We start from the raw sequence: 17,271 nt of genomic DNA on the forward strand, positions 1-17,271 counted from the left end.
ACGGCATGAAGGGAGCTGCCTACTTCATGTTGGGGGGAGATTGAACCCAATCTTGAGTCACTTCATCTTACTTTACCTTCTCTTTTAGTCTATTTTCAATTTCTCATGAGTCGTATGCAATTTTATGAGTAAAAGAGAGAAAGAGAGAGCTTCTTCCATTCGCTACACACAAACCACACATCCATTGCTCACAACAGTGGTATCAGAGCCCAGCCCACCTCTTGGGCTTTCAATCGCCTATCCTCTGGCGTGAAGGCGAGCCCTCTGCTACAAACGGGCTCTACGGTCCATCTCATCACAAACTGACTACACGGCTGGATTCCCAAGCCTTCAAAACCCCAAACCCCTCTATCACAGTCAAGAAATTCTGCGATTTTTCCAGACATTGAAGAATACCCACTCCTACATCATGGCACCATATTTCTTGAAGAGTTGAAGCTTACATGTGATGAGTAAGCTTAATTAAAGCTTAAATAAAAGCCTAGCTAAAACTTAAGCAAGAGCTTAAGCTCTATTTTGAATCCATGGGAGGGAGGGGAGGGAGGGAGAGCCGTTTTTTTTTAAACGCCATGGCAGCATCCACAACATCATTTTGTCCAAAAATGTCAAGTTTTTTTTTTGGCTTAAAAGCCTTATCAAGGAAGTTACATTACTAACTTACTTGATCAACTTTAACCTCTCTTACTCCGTGTCATACATAGACTCTACAAATCTTCACAAGTCACAACCGACTATCTCCATAGAGGCAGTTCTCGTGCAGTTCTTTCCTGCTTTATAAATCTCACAAAATTTCCATCAAAAATTCCCGCATTTCTTGCCTACTTTCATCCATAATTTCTTGTCCAAAGACCGTTTAAAATTTTGGTCTTACACGCCAAAATTCTTCAACGACAAGCAAGGCGTCTTTTCACTTGCAAGGCATCCTAAATCTCTGGATTTCTCCATCAAGCAATCATGGCCAATTTCGACTCTACATCACCACTTCCTGAGCCAACCCTGGAGCAGCATATGGATTTAATATCCATGCAACTTGAAGAAGAGCGTCAACACCGTGTACAACTGGAGTAAGAACTGAAGTCCCTCAAGTGTCCTGCCACACTGAAATTTCTACCAACGACGACAACCTAGTCCGCGCCATCAACGCTACTTTGGATGTCCACGCTAGTCAAAAGGAGTCCAAGATAAGCAAGCGTACATTCAAATTTAATTCTTTTGATGGTCTTAAGGATGGTCGCAAACTTCTGTCATGGTTAAGTCAGTTCGAAGCTTATTTTGACAATGAGAAATACTCAGAAAGCGATAAAATTAAATGTGTATCTCATTATTTTATTAAGAAAGCTGCATTATGGTGGGATGTCACGCATAAAAGCATTGATCGTCCTCTCACATGGAATGACTTTCGCAAGAAGGTTCTTGGAAATTTTCTCCCTGCACAATTCGAGCTCTGTATGCAACAACAATGGGATCTATTCATGCAACGAGAACGTGAGTCTATCCCTCAATATACATAAAGATTTTGGAGCACTCTCTTTTGCAGCTCCAAATGGTGGAGCCAGTGGCCGAATCTACCTTCAAGAGAAAGTATATGTCCGGCTTAATTCCATCCATCCAAGCCGAAGTTAACATGTTCAAGCCCAATAACCTGGATGAAGCCATATCTCTAGCTTACGACGCTAAAAAGAAGCAGTCTAAAGACAAAAGGCAATTTTCGGCATCCAATGGTAACAACTTTTGTTTTAATTCTTTCCGTAACTTCAATTCTCAATACGGAAAGAATCGTTTTACCCGACGGCCATGGATGCGAAATGTTCTTAATAATCATGGTCAATCAGTTTCCAATTCTAAATCTCCTAATCTACCTAAATCTGGTGAACCTAAAAATTTTAACCCAAGTGTCTCCAACGCCATTTTCAAAAATGTAATTTGTTATAATTGTAAGCGTCCTAGTCATATTGCGAGTCATTGTCCCATGGGCAACACCCGTGATTGCAAGAAACCCACGGCGCATCTAAATTTTCTTAGAGCTGAAGAATCCAACGAAGACCTTGAAGTAATGCCCGACTTCGATGAGGCCACACTTATCAGTGAAAATTCTAACAAACCAGAAGACCTTGCTGGTAAAATTTCTATGCATGCCTTATTAAAGATGCGATGTAAAATCAATAATAACGATATGACTGTCTTGCATGACGATGGTAGTACTCATGATTTTGTTTCAAAAAAAGTAGTTAAAAACTCACAACTTAAAACTATTCCATCTGCCTATAAAATTAAGGCTGCATTTCTAGGACAACAATATAATGGTACTAAAGAAGTTCATAATTTAGAAATTTGTATTGGATCTTATAAGGAAAAGTGATTTTTTTTAGTAGCACCTTTGCAATCTGTTGACATAATTCTAGGAATGCCATGGCGTCACCAATTCAACCCCAATATAAATTACAACACACACTCAATGCACACTGAGCACAAAGGTAAACAAATTTTACTCGAAGGATTAACAAAAACCAAATTATTTCCAATTATTAGTCATACACAGGCGAAGCGAGCTTGGTGTAAACAATCAAAAGCTTTCTTGGTATGGATTAATGAAGTTGATGTGCGCCTTAAATGGTTCTCCATCAATGCGAGGCACGTTCCTAGGAATTGTCTTAGGCGGAAGGTCGATGGGGACGCCTATCCTTTCCGGGCGTCAATGCAAGTGTGAAAATAAATGGTACAATTTTATCCACACAAGTATTAATGTCTTCGTGAACTAATTATTGTATGGAATTCTAAATTAATTGATTTATGTGGCTAGCTGCAATTATTCAGTTAGTTATTATTCTAACATGATTTTTTGCATTTTTGGCAGCTGATGTATAGAGCAAGGAGAATTGGAAAGGCACGCCACATGTAAACATTTTAAAGATTATTTCCTCAAGAATTTATTTGATAATTATTGGACTATTGTATTAGATGCACCGCTATTTCTTATAAAGCGTATGCATAGCCTCTATATAAATATTTATTAGCAAAATAGATTTTTAAAAGATATATCCAATAAAATATTAATGGTTGTAGAGAGTTGTGGAATACACAACTGCTAGCATCCATTAATTCAGATTACTCTATCTCTTTTTCAGTTCACTCAAACTCTTTATGCAAAGAGTGATTGTAAAGGGCCTAAATCTTGGGCAAAGAAGATTTCATAATATTATTATAAATACGGCATAAAGGGAGCTGCCCACTTCATGTCGGGGGGAGATTGAACCCAATCTTGAGTCGCTTCATCTTATTGTACCCTCACTTTTAGTCTATTTTCAATTTCTCATGAGTCGTATGCAATTTTATGAGTAAAAGAGTGAAAGAGGGAGCTTCTTCCATTCGCTATGCGTAAACCACGCATCCGTTGCTCGCAACATGATTGATCACTCAACTGCCAATGCAATCAGCGAAAAAGCGTGTGCATCCCGTGTATCCCATGCTTTTTGAGCTATTGATCTTTGTGGAAGTGGCTGAAGTGGAGGAGGTTGAGGTGCCCATTGTACACGTCCTCCTGAAGGAGGAGTAGCTCGAGCCACAACTCTAGGTCGAGTTTTTTCTCCATTGACATAATCCCAAAGATTTTTTGCCACAAGTATATTCTTCATCATGAAGGACCAAAGTGAATAGTTATTTCCATCCAATCTGTCCTTGGATACATAGGTGAAGACATCTCCTCTCTGATTTGCCATGATTATTAGTTACCAAAAAAAATGCAAAAAAGCAATGTCCAAGCAGGACCAAACTAAAAATTTGAACATTTCCAAAAATTGTAGGAAATAAATTTCTGCAATTAGTATGCAAAGGTGTCCTTTGTCAAAGCTGTCTTTAATACACGCAATTCAAGGTGCAATTAGTGTTCAGCAACACTGTACTAGCAAAATCCCCAAAATTTCTTGCCCCAAATTTGTTCAAAACAATCTATCAATGACTTAACTGCAATACATGTGCCAATGTCCTTTAAAAACATAAAAGCCCCAAAATGTCTAATCAATTTAGCCACAAATTTGCATCCAATGTGTCCCAGACACGTTTCTGAATGCTCTGCCTGCTGCGTAGGAACCCCCTTTTCCAGAAATTTATTTCTGGAATAAAATGATTAATTTTTTAAAGAAATGCCTGACATAATGATTGGTTGTCACTGACCACTGGCGCATGTCAGGTCAGAGGGATGGTCATCATGGTGCTGACGGGTGATGGGCGGCATAGCAATGGACGTGGCACAGGGACGGACAGGAGGCATCAAACGCTTGAAGTTGACTTGGCAGGAGCCGAAGGAGCTGACAAGGCCTGAACAGAGGCGTCGCAGGGTAGAACGCTGGGGCAACTGTTGGCGGCACTGAAGGCAGACACAGGCAAGGCGTGTAAGAGTCTGGCAGGTGGCGTAGCATAGGGGCAAGCACTAGTCCAAGCGGACATTGGTCTCAAGGCAGGAACCTATAGGGGCAAGGTTAGACGGCTCCAGAAAATAGGTGGAGCTGCTACAACTAGTGCTGAAACTAACCGCCGGGGGGGGGGGGGGGAACAATGGTGACAAGGAACAGTGTTGGACTAAGCCAGAAGCTCCCAAAGACTGAGCTGAGTTGAGTTGAGCATAGCCAATGCTCTGATACCAAATCTAAGAAGAAGGTAGGATCGAAGTTCAACACAGAGAATAGTAGAGCCAATGCTCTGATACCAAATGTAAAAAGAAGGTAGGATCGAAGCTCAACACAGAGAATAGTAGACAGTATGAGAGTGAAGCACGACACCCAATGCAAAAGACTGAAAGTACAAGGTACAACCCTTAAACCTTAGAGTTGTAGGGGGTGTTCACACCCGAACATGGTAAGTGCTCGTAAGTGTCATAAGCACATACGAAATAATACCATAAGTCTAGGGTGAAAAAACCTCTCCTATTGAGAGTAAAAAGTGCCCCAATGTCCTACTGATCATTGACACTCCTATGTGAGCATAGATGTAAGTGAGGCGTGAGTGAAGTACCCAACAGACTTGACATTGCCAAAAGGAACTCAATGCCTGCATACCAACTTGTATAAGAAGAGTACTCTGTAGTCCTTGACATATTTAGAACATTTAGAGACATAGCCAAGTCACAAAGATCTTCAAATGAGGCTATTGAGTTGTCCTTCTTATAACATAATGGATTAGTTTCATGGTAGTGATGATCCTTGTCTTATTTGCATCATCTATGGATGCAATGTACAATGGAATTGGCTTTGCTTTCTTTTCCATTGCACAAGTGTACTTGGCCATTGCCATCTGAAGATTAATGTGAGGCTTGAGCAATTGTTTCTTGATATCAAAATCTTTCAAAAATAGATTGCCTCTCTCTCTCTCTCACATCACCAATAATCACCTTATTGTTAGGCACTAGCAACTTGCACGGGCAATGCGCACCCCAACTTAGTAACTTGTATTACATTAAATTCAACTTGCAGTTTTTAACTCTGGAAATAGACTACAACAGAAGGAAAGGAGGGCAAAGCAAAACGGGATTTTGATCGTAGTAAATTCATCCGTCTGTGCTGGTGGAGGTGATGGCTTGATCAGCAGAACACTGCATCACGCCATGATACTACCACATGACCCTGCACTGCAACCATCAGTTTCCGCACAGATGGATTTTCCTTTCTTCATGTCCCTTTCGAAGCTTCTCTTGAGAGGGTTTGTCTATACACATACTCCGCTTCCGCCAGATTCACCGGACAGGCAGAACATGTGTGTTTTTTCACTCGTGTTGTTGCTGCAATGGCAGACTAAGATTTATGGGTGTTGTACATGTCCGGATCGTCGTATTTTTATCAATCCCATCTGCAAGCTTCGGTTGTGGCACTCCAGGAAAGCCTAGGTCTTTCACCTTTCCTTCCTCCACCAGTTTCTTCATCTCTCCAACCTGCAAGCATCGGGAACATGTAGAACATACACATATTAGGAAAAGTGTCGAGGTTTGAAAGTCTACATGATATTACGAAGGCACTCCTTCAAAGGAATGGATATGCATGTGGGCTGGAGCCTTATGGCTATTTTGTCAACAGCAATGTGATGACACTTTCACACTATGGACCCCCCCGTACCAAAAGTGCTCGCAAGCTGCACAAGTGCACACAACTTAGTCCTCATTCCAACTTCATGGGTAGGTGGACCTTGTTGCTATCTCCGTGAGCTGGCCAATGTGGAAGCACTTGCTAGAAAGCATTGTAAGGGAACATGTACCTCCTCTAAAACAAATCGTCTTGTGCATCAAGCTCACGAATCCACACTGATTGTTGTTGAACCCCTAGCCAAAATGAGTGTTGCCTCAAAAATACCTTCTAGCATATTAGCTCCATTGGTCTTGTGTGTGGAATACACCTTTCTGACATTGTGGTCGATCTACCATTTTATCAACTTTTTGGTATTGTGGTCACTCAGGTGTGATAGGAGCTTTGTTAGAGTCAATTAATGAGAGATTTCTAAGGCTCCTTACACACCAAATAACAAATACCCAACCCTTGCCCAAAGTGTGGACATGCAAGTTTCAGAACCAAGCACAAACATGGGCACAAAGCCTTTACACAAAGAGACACATTTGGTAAAAAAACAAAAAAAATAATAAGTTTATAAATTATTTAATTGGTTGCAAATGTAAAAAGTGCACCCTTGTCTCACTTTACAAGCTGGGCAAGGGAGACTACAGGTTCCAAAAGTAGATAGGGAGTTCACATGTTCAGCAAATAAACAAGTCATGTCCTCTCCAATGTAAAAGACTGCAAACACCCAACCCCTAAAGTACTTTGATTGGTTAATACTTACAAAGTGGACTGTCATTTGGTGTGTAACCAACCCAACTATCACTATTGGGTAGCTTCTTATCTCTTTGACTGCCCACTTGGCTCTTTAAATGCTATGTTTGCGAACTCCGTTGAAGTAATAATGGATTTGGCCTATACGTCACTACCTTCAAACTTCTAATGCAACCTCGCCTTCAAATGCAACCTTTAAGCCACATATTGATGGATGGCCATTCCCTCCATCTTTTGCTTCTGCATGCAAGAATAAGCAAAATGACCAAATTGCTTGAACAAAGAGCAAGCATTTGGAGTCTGGATAAGAACCTTCCACTTGCATGTTATCTTTTCTCCAACATTGTAAGCACCAATCGACTATGGGGGGGGAGAGGGGATATTGAATGAATGTGTATGTATATTTTTAAAAACACATAATATAATTTAAACTTAAAACTTATTATAAAATCTGTAAAGAAGCTAATTCCCACAGCAAGCCATTAAACTGAAAATACAAAAAACTGATATAAAATGCCAAGAAACCATAGCCAAGATGACTAGGCATGAAATGGTATTACCAATGTTGGTTGAGAATCAAATGATGAGTGGCTACAACAAGGTATGCATCCCAAGCTATGGTGGCCAAGGGATATGAATGCCATGAATTTGTGAAGGATGATGGTTGCCCCTCACTCTAGATGGTTCTCCCCTTTCAAAAGTGTGCATAACTGACTGAGACTTCTCGTTGCTTGGACAGGAAGGATTACCAACAAAGGGAATTGCATGGGAGTCTTCAATAGTTTGATGTTCTCTTTGTGGCTTGCTTCCAATTTCCTTTATGGCGAAGATGAGCTCTTGAAATAAAGATTTGTTGCTTTGCTACAAATCTGAGATTCCTTGGTTTACTTGTGCCATCCCTTGTAACCAACCTTGATTCATATGTGTTAAGCCTTCAGTCAAAGCCTTCAAAATCTTAGAAAAGCCTTCATTGACATGTCCCAACTCTTTTGATAGTAGGAGATAATCATTCCCTGCATGCTCTTCATGTATGCCATGTTGTCCTTGATGTGTGCTATAAGCAATCCCAATGCTTAATTCTTCATTTATTTGATCAACATTATGGACTTCAGTTGTGTAATTTTGATCCTCTTGAAAGTCTCCAACACCATCATTCAATGCCTCAATAATGGGATCTTCCTTCTTATTCCTAGCCGCTAGGAGATAATAATGTAATAGTAAGCAGTTTGTCACTTAATCCCTTGTTTCTCTCAAAATATGGTACCAATCCCAATGCTTAATAGCTCTATGGGAAGCTTGTTATATGGAGATGTACCATATTTCAAAAGATATAGACTTGGGTTGGATACTTTGGGTGGAACAATGTCAAACAATGTCCCTCTATATGCTGTTTGGGTGCTATCTCAACATACATAGTGTCAAAAAATCAACAATCACTTGAGCTCCCGATATCGAATCACCAAACTTTTTGATTTAAATCAAAGCTTAGAATCCCCTTTGAATGAAGCTATCAAGTTCCTAATTTGGATCAAGACAAAATTCGTTGTGGTTGAATCTTCAAGTCTAAACAAGAAATTCCTACACCTTGTCCACCACCTATAAGTACTCTGTTTGACCCTATAGAAATACCTTGGGTAGAAGAAACTCTTGTAAACCACTGTACCAACCAAGAGAGGGTTATGGGGCACTTATAGGGCTTAAGAATAACCTGTAGATTGGTATATACATGTTGTTTTATTTGTAAAAACTCTGTCCAACACCTATAGGTACCCTGAAAATAGAAGATGCCTTGCACCTCTTCCAATGGTCCTTCAACCACTTCTGGAACCCTAAATATGGCTGATCAATGTTGTACTAGTGCCAAACTCTGATAATGGAGAATATACCTGCACCTAAATTTAAGAATTGCATGGGCTCCAAAATAAGAGGGGTGTGCAAAGTTCCACCTCAAGCCAGGTTGTGCACCCCTTCCAAGTCTTAATCAAGAAGGGAGGATAACCTCTCTTTTGTTTTCCCGACTCGTCTAGCATCCGCTTTTCCTCGCGGGAACCAACATGGCAAGTACATTCTAATGGCTAATCAAACAAAAATGCTATACATTGATTGAAAAATCCTTTAGGCATTAGAAAATGACTAAATTGAAAGGGCTATGGATAGGGCATTACCCTTTTGCAGTGACTCGCTACTTTTACAATGTTCCCACTTACCATTTTCATTATTATTTCAATCCTATAGCATCAATGTTCAATCATCCAACAAAAATCCAAGTCAAGTAGACTGTGAGTAACAATCAATTGAGCTTCAACATTTGAATGGGCAAAAAAGAAACTCATCAAGCAATCATAATCAATCCTGGGCTGAATTCTACATGCTTTCAATAGGAATTAAGAGGTTTTATTACACTCAAACTCTCTTATGAACAATGGGACTGGCTCAACAATTGGATAAAAAGAGAGATTAAGTTGAAAGCAATAGAATTACCTCTTTAATGTTGATGGAAAGTAATAGATGAATCCAACCAATCAACATTCAGCATAAACCACCATCAATAGACCAAGATTTTAGATTATAAGACCAACTTCAAAAAGGCTTTGTCCAATATGATTGCTCCCATATAATCTTAAGCTCCCGATCAATAAGACTGCTCCAATGCAATCAAAAGAAGTCAATGATTTGATGGAAGTCTACAATAGCTTGTTGGAGAAGATCCTTTGAGCTTTAATGAATGCAAATTCTCATTGAAATCATGGATTCTATGAATTTTAGACATTATCATGTTCAAGAGGCTGAAAATGCTTTCAAAGTTGAAATTTTTTTTCAATGTAAACCCAATCTTTAAAAAATACCTTCAATTGAACCTTCCCGAGGTTGTAAACAACAAAAGCCCCATGAATTGAAGCCTCAATAAAGCAAGATTTAATAAAGATTGATGGCTGCCCTTATTCCCTAATCTAAGATTTAAAAAATGCTTCAATCTTGTTTGAAAGCTCCTCAATGTCGATCCAATGCTTAATGTAGATGCTTGCTCTTGCTATTAAGAAGCTAATAGGAGCCAAGAAGAGACCAGATCTTCAAGAAATTGGAGGATTCTTCATACTATACAGTTTCAACCATGGCTAAGGTTTAAAGAGCTTCAATCTTGAATGAAAGAAAGAATGTCATTAATGCGTTGTACATCACCTTTGTGCTCCAAAAATCCTTGTGGAAGAGTTTGTAACCACCAATCAACCTAGCATGCTCCCTCAACCACGTGATGAATCCCTCATTAAATCCAAGCAAATAAATGTTTAATCTGAAGCTAAGGATACCTACTTTGATCCTATATAGGTGTCATAGATGATAGAAACAATGGGAGAGAGAGATGAGTAATTTCCTCCATGGCAATTTGAAGAGAAAGCTTGAGAAAGAAAAAATAAGCTTGTTCCAAAAAAATAACCACGGTTTAACCTCTCCAAACCTTATTTAGGCTTCAATTAAATTCATTATCCTTCAAAATACCCCAAAATTGACCGCATACCACTAAAATGACCATGATTTTGCCATTGTTTCTCCAAACATTCTTCAAGATCATCAAATTTAATCACGATTTACTGCAAAGCCCTTAACTAGTCACAATTTTAATTGAATCAAATCCTGTAGCTAATTCTTGTGTTCCAAATACTCTATGCCTAAACTATAACCAAATTTAACATGAAAATGACTTTTTATAAATAAAAATCCAAAATCCTGTAGCTAATTCTTGTCTTTCAATTACTCTAAGTCTAAACTATAACCAAATTTAACATGAAAATGACTTCTTATAAATAAAAATCCAAAATCCTGTAGCTAATTCTTGTCTCCCAATTACTCTATGCCTAAACTATAACCAAATTTAACATGAAAATGACTTTTTATAAATGAAAATCCATGCTTCGATACCAATGGAAAGAAATTAATTTCCACAACAAGCCATTAAGCTGAAAATACAAGAAATAAACATAAAATACCAAAAAAACATAGCCAAAGTAGCTAAGCATGAAATGGTATTACCAATGTTGATTGAGAATCAAATAATGAGTGACTGCAACAAAGTATACACCCCAAGCTATGGTGACCAAGAGTATTCACCCTCTTAAATGATGGAAGGTTGAGACCTAAGACACGTAATGTTGTATAATGACAAACAAATACTTCACATATTACATCTCCATATTTGCATCCAAACATGAAGGTGGTTACATGTTTAATAAGTTGGAAAGAAAAGTGGCATGTCGCACCTTGTAGACTTTTACTTATTTGAAATGTATAAAGTTTAGCAGATCTTTGTGACCTCATTCTATGGGTGTCATTCCCAACTCCATGTTGTTTGAAGCCAAACTACTAGCTATTGCTATTGTATGTTGGATAAAGTGCTTTGCATCCCCCTTGAAATTCTAAATAAAGAGGGTTCACTTTGGTTTGTGAAGTTTGATTTTTAAGCCTTGTAGATGCTTGCTTGTAGATAAATAACTTGAGGTTCACCTTAGTGTATTCAACAGGTGATTGATTGGCTCGAAGGTGTTGCACAGCTTAGTAATATTAATTAGCACCCTTATATCTATCTCAAAATGATGAACCCTAGTACATGGAATTGAACCCAAGTTTTTTGCTTTTGAAAAGTGAGTACTTCCTTTGCTTTTGAAGTATATTCAGTTATCATTTTTTCAAAATGCAAGTCAATGAAATCCATTGATTTTGAAGTAAAGCATAAATGCCTTAGTTTGGGATAGGCTAGGGTTAGGTATTAAAGAGAACCCAATCCCTCTCCACCGACAAGGCGGCAAACAAGACTTTGCGAGTATGCCTTGTAAGTGTTGAAACGCCATTTAGAGAATTCGTCTTCAAAGGGCCTGATCCCTCGAGGCCTCCTTGCCCACGCCCATGAGATAAAAATATAAACCAGCAATAGAGAGGTGGTATCCCTCGCAAATGATCCCATATCACCCTTGGGCACCTTCTTGGCTGGGGATAATAAAGTTTGACGCCTAGCATCGCTAACCTTTAGCATGTCAGAGGCCAAAAGCCTGCATTACTGTTTTGAAGATCAGGCGCCATGTCTTTTACCTGAGTGGCATTATGTCTCAAACTCCATCCAAGAAAGTAACCAGGCGCCTTGACTTTTACCCGAGTGGCGTCTGTCTCAACCTCCATTTCACCATCCGCTCCAGCCTCCTATACTTCGGGCCGTGCAGAGTTGTGTGGTCTCGTCCTCACCCCCTCTCGCTTAACCCGCATGCACAGTCCAGACTAGATTTCCTGCAGACCAAACGCGAGTTGTCTTTGCCGGTACTCTTTCCCGCCCAAACACTCGGTTTCTGAATCTTCTTAAGTTCTTAGTAATCTCCATTAGTAGATTTGTTGCTCCCATCAAAAACTGTTCTGTGAATCGCAAGTGGGCTTGTTGGCTTTTTTCATGTCCCAATACAGCATCGTATTGCCCTCAACAGAAACCAATCTTAAAACCGGTCACGATGTGTGATTCCTCGAATCCCGGCGCACATTGGCCTCAGCAGAAACAACCAATGTCCCCAAGAAATCCGAATACAGACCTTCGAACACCACGTATGATTTCGCATATTCGATGAGGCAATAACAGAGGAAAGGGCGATTAGCAAGACGCGAATACAAGACAATATCTCTTTATAAGAGCGAGAAATGGATATCAACCTGTTTACAGACTGCAGGTCCACTATCTAACTGGTTGGCAGTACAAACGGAAAACATTAAGCAAGAACCTTTGAAATAATAGCGCCACAAAAGGGAGAGACCAAAAACTTTGATGCCAATCTAATATTACAACCGAGGCATAGGCACTCAGAGAGTACTCTGTCATTAAACTTTGCTCATCAAACCACAGGATTCAGATGACGATTAGCGTCCTTACAGATCCTCCGAGAATCTGCGATTTTTGCACGATCATAACATGACACAGACAGGACTCGGGAGTGAAAAACTGAACGCCCATTATTAAAAGATTCTAAGTCACAAATGCCATGCACATAGACCGCACGTTGTGATGTAAGAATCTCATTTGCATCCTTTTAAAATACCCAAGTTCCAGGGATTTGCTGGGGCAGCCTCCTCGTCCAATTTCATTTAAGGTCGCCCAATTTACTGCTGCCAATTCTTTGAAAGAACTGCTTGTTTCAAGCATCCCGCCTCCCCATCGTTAATTACATTTACAAATTACTGTGCAATGTACAATATGAGTTTACATGGAAGCTTGAAGCTTAACCGGCCTTCCTCTGGCTTAACCTTCTTTCAAGCTCACGTACCATTTGCCAGCGCTCCATGGTCAAAGTAGAATCACCATAACTAATTGATAAAAGTCTGGCTAGAGTAAGCCATCTGCAAAGCACACAAGAGCACGTATTCATAAAATAAGTTTACTCGTGATAGTAACGCTGGAGAAAAGCTTTATGAAGTAGATCATACCTGTGGAACACTTCCGGACCAAGAGATCTATCATCTTGCCTAGCATTGACAAGGTCATCTTCCAAAATCTAGGAGATAGACAGTGGCATCATTACTGTTTGAACAAGACCCATAATACCGGAGGGTAACATCAATCTACCTGAACATCCCTCACCTTCTGCATGCATGGCTCAATTGCATGATCTTTTGACTTAGCCGCATTGAGATAGAACCGCCAGCTTGACACCTGTGGCTGATCTAGTAACGGGCATGAGTAAGTCACGGTGGGCCTGAAAGGTATTATAACATCTGCTGGAAACAACCGTGATTTGGCACTGGACAACACTAGCACTGGAATGTCAGCAGGCATGTCCATCTTGTAGAACTCGAAGTCATATTCCACCTGCATAATCACATTTATGCCACTAATTACTGAAACACTGTATAAGACATTAAAATAGCAGCATTGCTCGTCGCTTATACAGCGTAACATTGGAGTACCTTCTGCCATTCCATCAGATTCCTCAGAAAGTGCACATTCCTCAATCCTATCTCAGTCAGCTGTCCACTGGCCATCGCAGTTTCATCTAGAATCAAATGAGTTCCATCAGCAAGCTGCAATGCTCCTGTAGTAAGCCTGCAGACGATTAACATCATTGTCAAAAGTCTAAAGGACACCACATGTTAGACAAAAAAAGAATAATCTGACATCTCTAGACATTCAACGTCACATCAGAAGAACATATTCATTTGGAAGGGTTAAGCATACCGATTAGTACTGTAGTTTTTTCTTGGAGCAAACAAGGACCTATTCAACTGCTCCAAAGACAGGGGCATCAAGTGTGAGCACGGCAAAAGGTCGGCAATAGCCTGAGATACTGAGGTTGTCAAGTTGCTTCCCATAGACGTCTCATTCCAGTCACATATATTAAGGGAAAGTTTTCCTACAGCCATTGGCTCTACCCGGACATAAACCTGCACACGTGACATAACAGTTCCAGCAATTTACACCATGCAAAATTCACGAATCTTTAGTGGACGAAAAACTTTGCCAATGTAAGTGTAATTCTGCAGTTCTAGAGTGGAATCCTGTGAGGACGCTCAAACTGATTCAAAAGGAGACCAGGGTTGGTAATTTGAAGCAATACAGGATTCTAGAATCTCCATATAGAGAGAACCACCTTAAAAGCACTACACCGCAAATTTTACATACGCTTTAGCAGAAATGTGGTTATCTCTAAGCATGCATGAACAGCAGTCAGGTTAACAAACTGACAAATCTGCAAATCTGCAAATCTGCAAACCAAGGGTAAAAGAAACATGGCAAAACCAGCTCAAGCTTCGGTTCACTCGAGCAAAGCAAAAATGGTTGTCAAAGGGCAAACCTGGGAAATAAGATGGAGCAATAAATATTCAGCTAATAAATCATCCCCTGCAAGAACTTGCGTCAACCAATCCACCAACGATTTCCTCAACTCTTCGTATTGTAGAGGAGAAATCTGAAACAGAATGTAACAAGCAGTAAGCAAACCATAACTGTACAAGGCATTCAGATGCCTCACATAGTAACATTGAACTTCTCAAGTGCAATCAATCTAAGGCATCTAGAGGATAGCGAGGACACACTTCATGGCATGCCAGTGCTGGTTCATAATCTGGCACCGAAGATAGAAGCTTGTGCCCAGAGAGCTTCCTATGAAGTAAGCAATGCAAACGTGGTACCTGTCATTGAGATCGTTTAGAAAGCAGGAAATCGGCAAAGCCACCCATCCTCTGACTTGACTTAGCTCGTGACTATCAAGAAGCGGTACGTACCTTACTTGCTGGTAACCTAGAAGAAACATCCTCCTCCAAGAATGCAGCATACGTATTATCCAAGCCTTCATTAGCACGTCGTCCTGGTCGTGTAAGGTCCGGATCAAATGTGAATACACCAATAAACTCAACAACATCGTTGAGCTTCAGATCTCCGTCCGATGTGTCATAAACCTGCACCATTTTATGGCGATATCAAAGTGGTTGGCTGTTGAAAGCTAACGCTATAAACTAGATGAAAGCTCAATAATCGCAAAACCAAAACCAATCGGCTACCTTCACTAAGCAGGGTGCTAAGTTTTTCTCTCCTAACGGCATATTCAATTCCACCATCCCCTCTTGCTGGCATGATGGACCAGAACTTGATGCATGGCCATTGCACTTATGGTGAAGCACACAAAAGATCGAAGTCATAATCAGGTTACAGTGCAGAATTACACCAGCAACATACTTGCGATTAAGGCAATAAAGTCCTTACCACTCTTTTCCCTGAACCTGATTCAACCTCCATCAAGAGATCTTCATCCATCTCCTGCATCAGAGACATGCCCTAAAGCAAAGGCCAAAAGTTATCATAGTTAATGACACAGAAGAAACAGGATCAAACAGCTTATCATTGTGATTAAACAAAAGCAAGGCAATTGAAGGAGCTAAACCTCGGGTGGACAGGTTTCCCGGGTACGCTTCTGACTTTGATGTGCATTCGCTGAGGCAGAGCTGCCATTAGCCTGAAATCCTCGAGTAGCAAACACATTTTTCACCCAAGAGTTTTCACCTGGCACCTATAGAATCACAGGCAGTAGCATCGGGTAAATGTTGACACACATTTTTACCGAGTAGGATCCCAAGAATTTGCAATCTCGTAGATGAGCGGCAGCAAAATCCTTGTCGGTGACTGGACCATCCAAAAGAACAAAATTACTTACTGGTACGCAGTAGTACGGCCTTCTCTCCCAAATCTGCATGTCAGAATCTGAACAAGCAGGAAGGATGGCTGCATCAGAGTATTTGTTGGTCTTCCATGTATTTCCGTCCTGCATGCGACCAACGATGCATTGCGTGAAGTTCTCTGGCAATCGATATACGACCGGATGAATACAAGCAAGAGAAACCACCTCACCTTATAAGCTCCAACATAGTATTCCACATCAAACATGTCTTGGACCTGAAGCAATGATTAAAATTGAGTCAATTAAGCGCTGCATTTATGAAATAATTAGCGCCAACAGACAGCAGATTGTCATGGGAGCTCACCATTCCCCTGTATCGGACAAGCGAGTTAACAGGAATGGCATCCAAAGGCAAGGAATTGATTTCTGGTAGCTGCTCACACAAACATCTGCAATTGAGCAAACTTGACCTAAAAAATGCAACTGATAAACTGCAGCATTTCTTCGCCAAAGAAAACTTCCATTCTGATGAGAGCCCAAAAAGAAAAAAAGAAGAGTGCACCTGTGCAAGGCTGCCAGTCTCGATCACGGCCCTGCGAAAAAGCTCCTTCACCCCGAAGTCCCCATCGCTGAGCTCATGGAGAACAGCTGCGTTGGCAGCGCCTGCCTTATCGAAGCAGATTCGTACCGCGCCGAGAGGATTGCAGAGACAATCATAGGCAGGGCCAACCATGACGATGGAAATGGCAAGGGGAGGAGGACCCGCAGGGCTGGAAGGAAGAAGAGAAGGAACGAGGCGGAGAAGAAGGGGAGACCTGCAGCAACGGGAACCCTGGGAGATGACAACCGGACTGAGAGAGAGAGAGAGAGGGAGAGAGAGAGAGAGAGAAAGAGATGAGACAGGGTAGAGCGAATGTGTGCGCACAAAGAGGAGAGAGATTTTCCCGCCAAAATGTATAAATGTTTTGGCGCCAGCCGTGAGAGGTATTTTACCAACCACACTTTCGAGCATAAAATCATGTATTCACACATACTAGGCGAAGCGCCAGGGCAGGTGCGATTTTTGTGGCGAGGGCAGGTACTGGACGCGTGGCACCTGCCCCTGCGTTTCTTTGTGGGGAGGTTGGGGGCTGCCACATGGCACCCGCCCCAACCTCCCCTTAACTAATAGTAAAGATGATCAAATCAATGATCAATATTCAACATGCATAAATACAAAAGTAAGTTTCTTTCCACATCAAAGCCCAATTCAAAGTCTTCTCTTCCACCTTGCCCACCTCTTAAGGCTTGTGGTCATGAGTTTGCCACAAGATTTTTGTGCTTAA

At 40.7% G+C, this 17,271-nt stretch overlaps 1 protein-coding gene across 2 annotated transcripts; it reads right to left on the minus strand.

Moving 5' to 3' along the window:
- Positions 1-11,046: 11,046 nt before the first annotated feature.
- Positions 11,047-16,892, minus strand: ETG1 (E2F target protein 1 (ETG1)). 2 transcript variants are annotated; one of them, XM_087699213.1, is made up of 15 exons: positions 16,509-16,892; positions 16,311-16,379; positions 16,177-16,221; positions 15,983-16,090; positions 15,713-15,838; positions 15,535-15,606; positions 15,333-15,437; positions 15,057-15,230; positions 14,868-14,963; positions 14,627-14,740; positions 14,011-14,216; positions 13,743-13,878; positions 13,417-13,644; positions 13,263-13,330; positions 11,047-13,175 (listed from the first exon to the last, which is right to left on the minus strand). In XM_087699213.1, exons 1-15 carry the CDS (start codon positions 16,677-16,679, stop codon positions 13,058-13,060), a joined length of 1,836 nt encoding a protein of 611 aa, XP_087555339.1. In that variant the 5' UTR covers positions 16,680-16,892; the 3' UTR covers positions 11,047-13,057. The 2 variants fall into 2 exon arrangements, with proteins under 2 accessions (XP_087555339.1, XP_087555340.1); XM_087699214.1 differs by having other exon boundaries at positions 16,311-16,395; positions 16,509-16,534.
- Positions 16,893-17,271: the final 379 nt, after the last annotated feature.

The sequence above is a fragment of the Lygodium microphyllum genome, chromosome 18, assembly GCF_053477565.2.
Source record: "Lygodium microphyllum isolate KBCC chromosome 18, Lygodium_microphyllum_v1.1.10, whole genome shotgun sequence".
NCBI lineage: Eukaryota > Viridiplantae > Streptophyta > Polypodiopsida > Schizaeales > Lygodiaceae > Lygodium > Lygodium microphyllum.

Excerpts from the sequence above, each read along its gene's own strand:
- ETG1 (XM_087699213.1), bottom strand. The coding sequence starts at position 16,679 with ATGGTTGGCCCTGCCTATGATTGTCTCTGCAATCCTCTCGGCGCGGTA. Across the intron at positions 16,091-16,176 it reads ACTATGTTGGAGCTTATAAG|GACGGAAATACATGGAAGAC; the intron begins GTGAGGTGGTTT and ends GGTCGCATGCAG. Across the intron at positions 13,176-13,262 it reads GGTCCGGAAGTGTTCCACAG|ATGGCTTACTCTAGCCAGAC; the intron begins GTATGATCTACT and ends TGTGCTTTGCAG.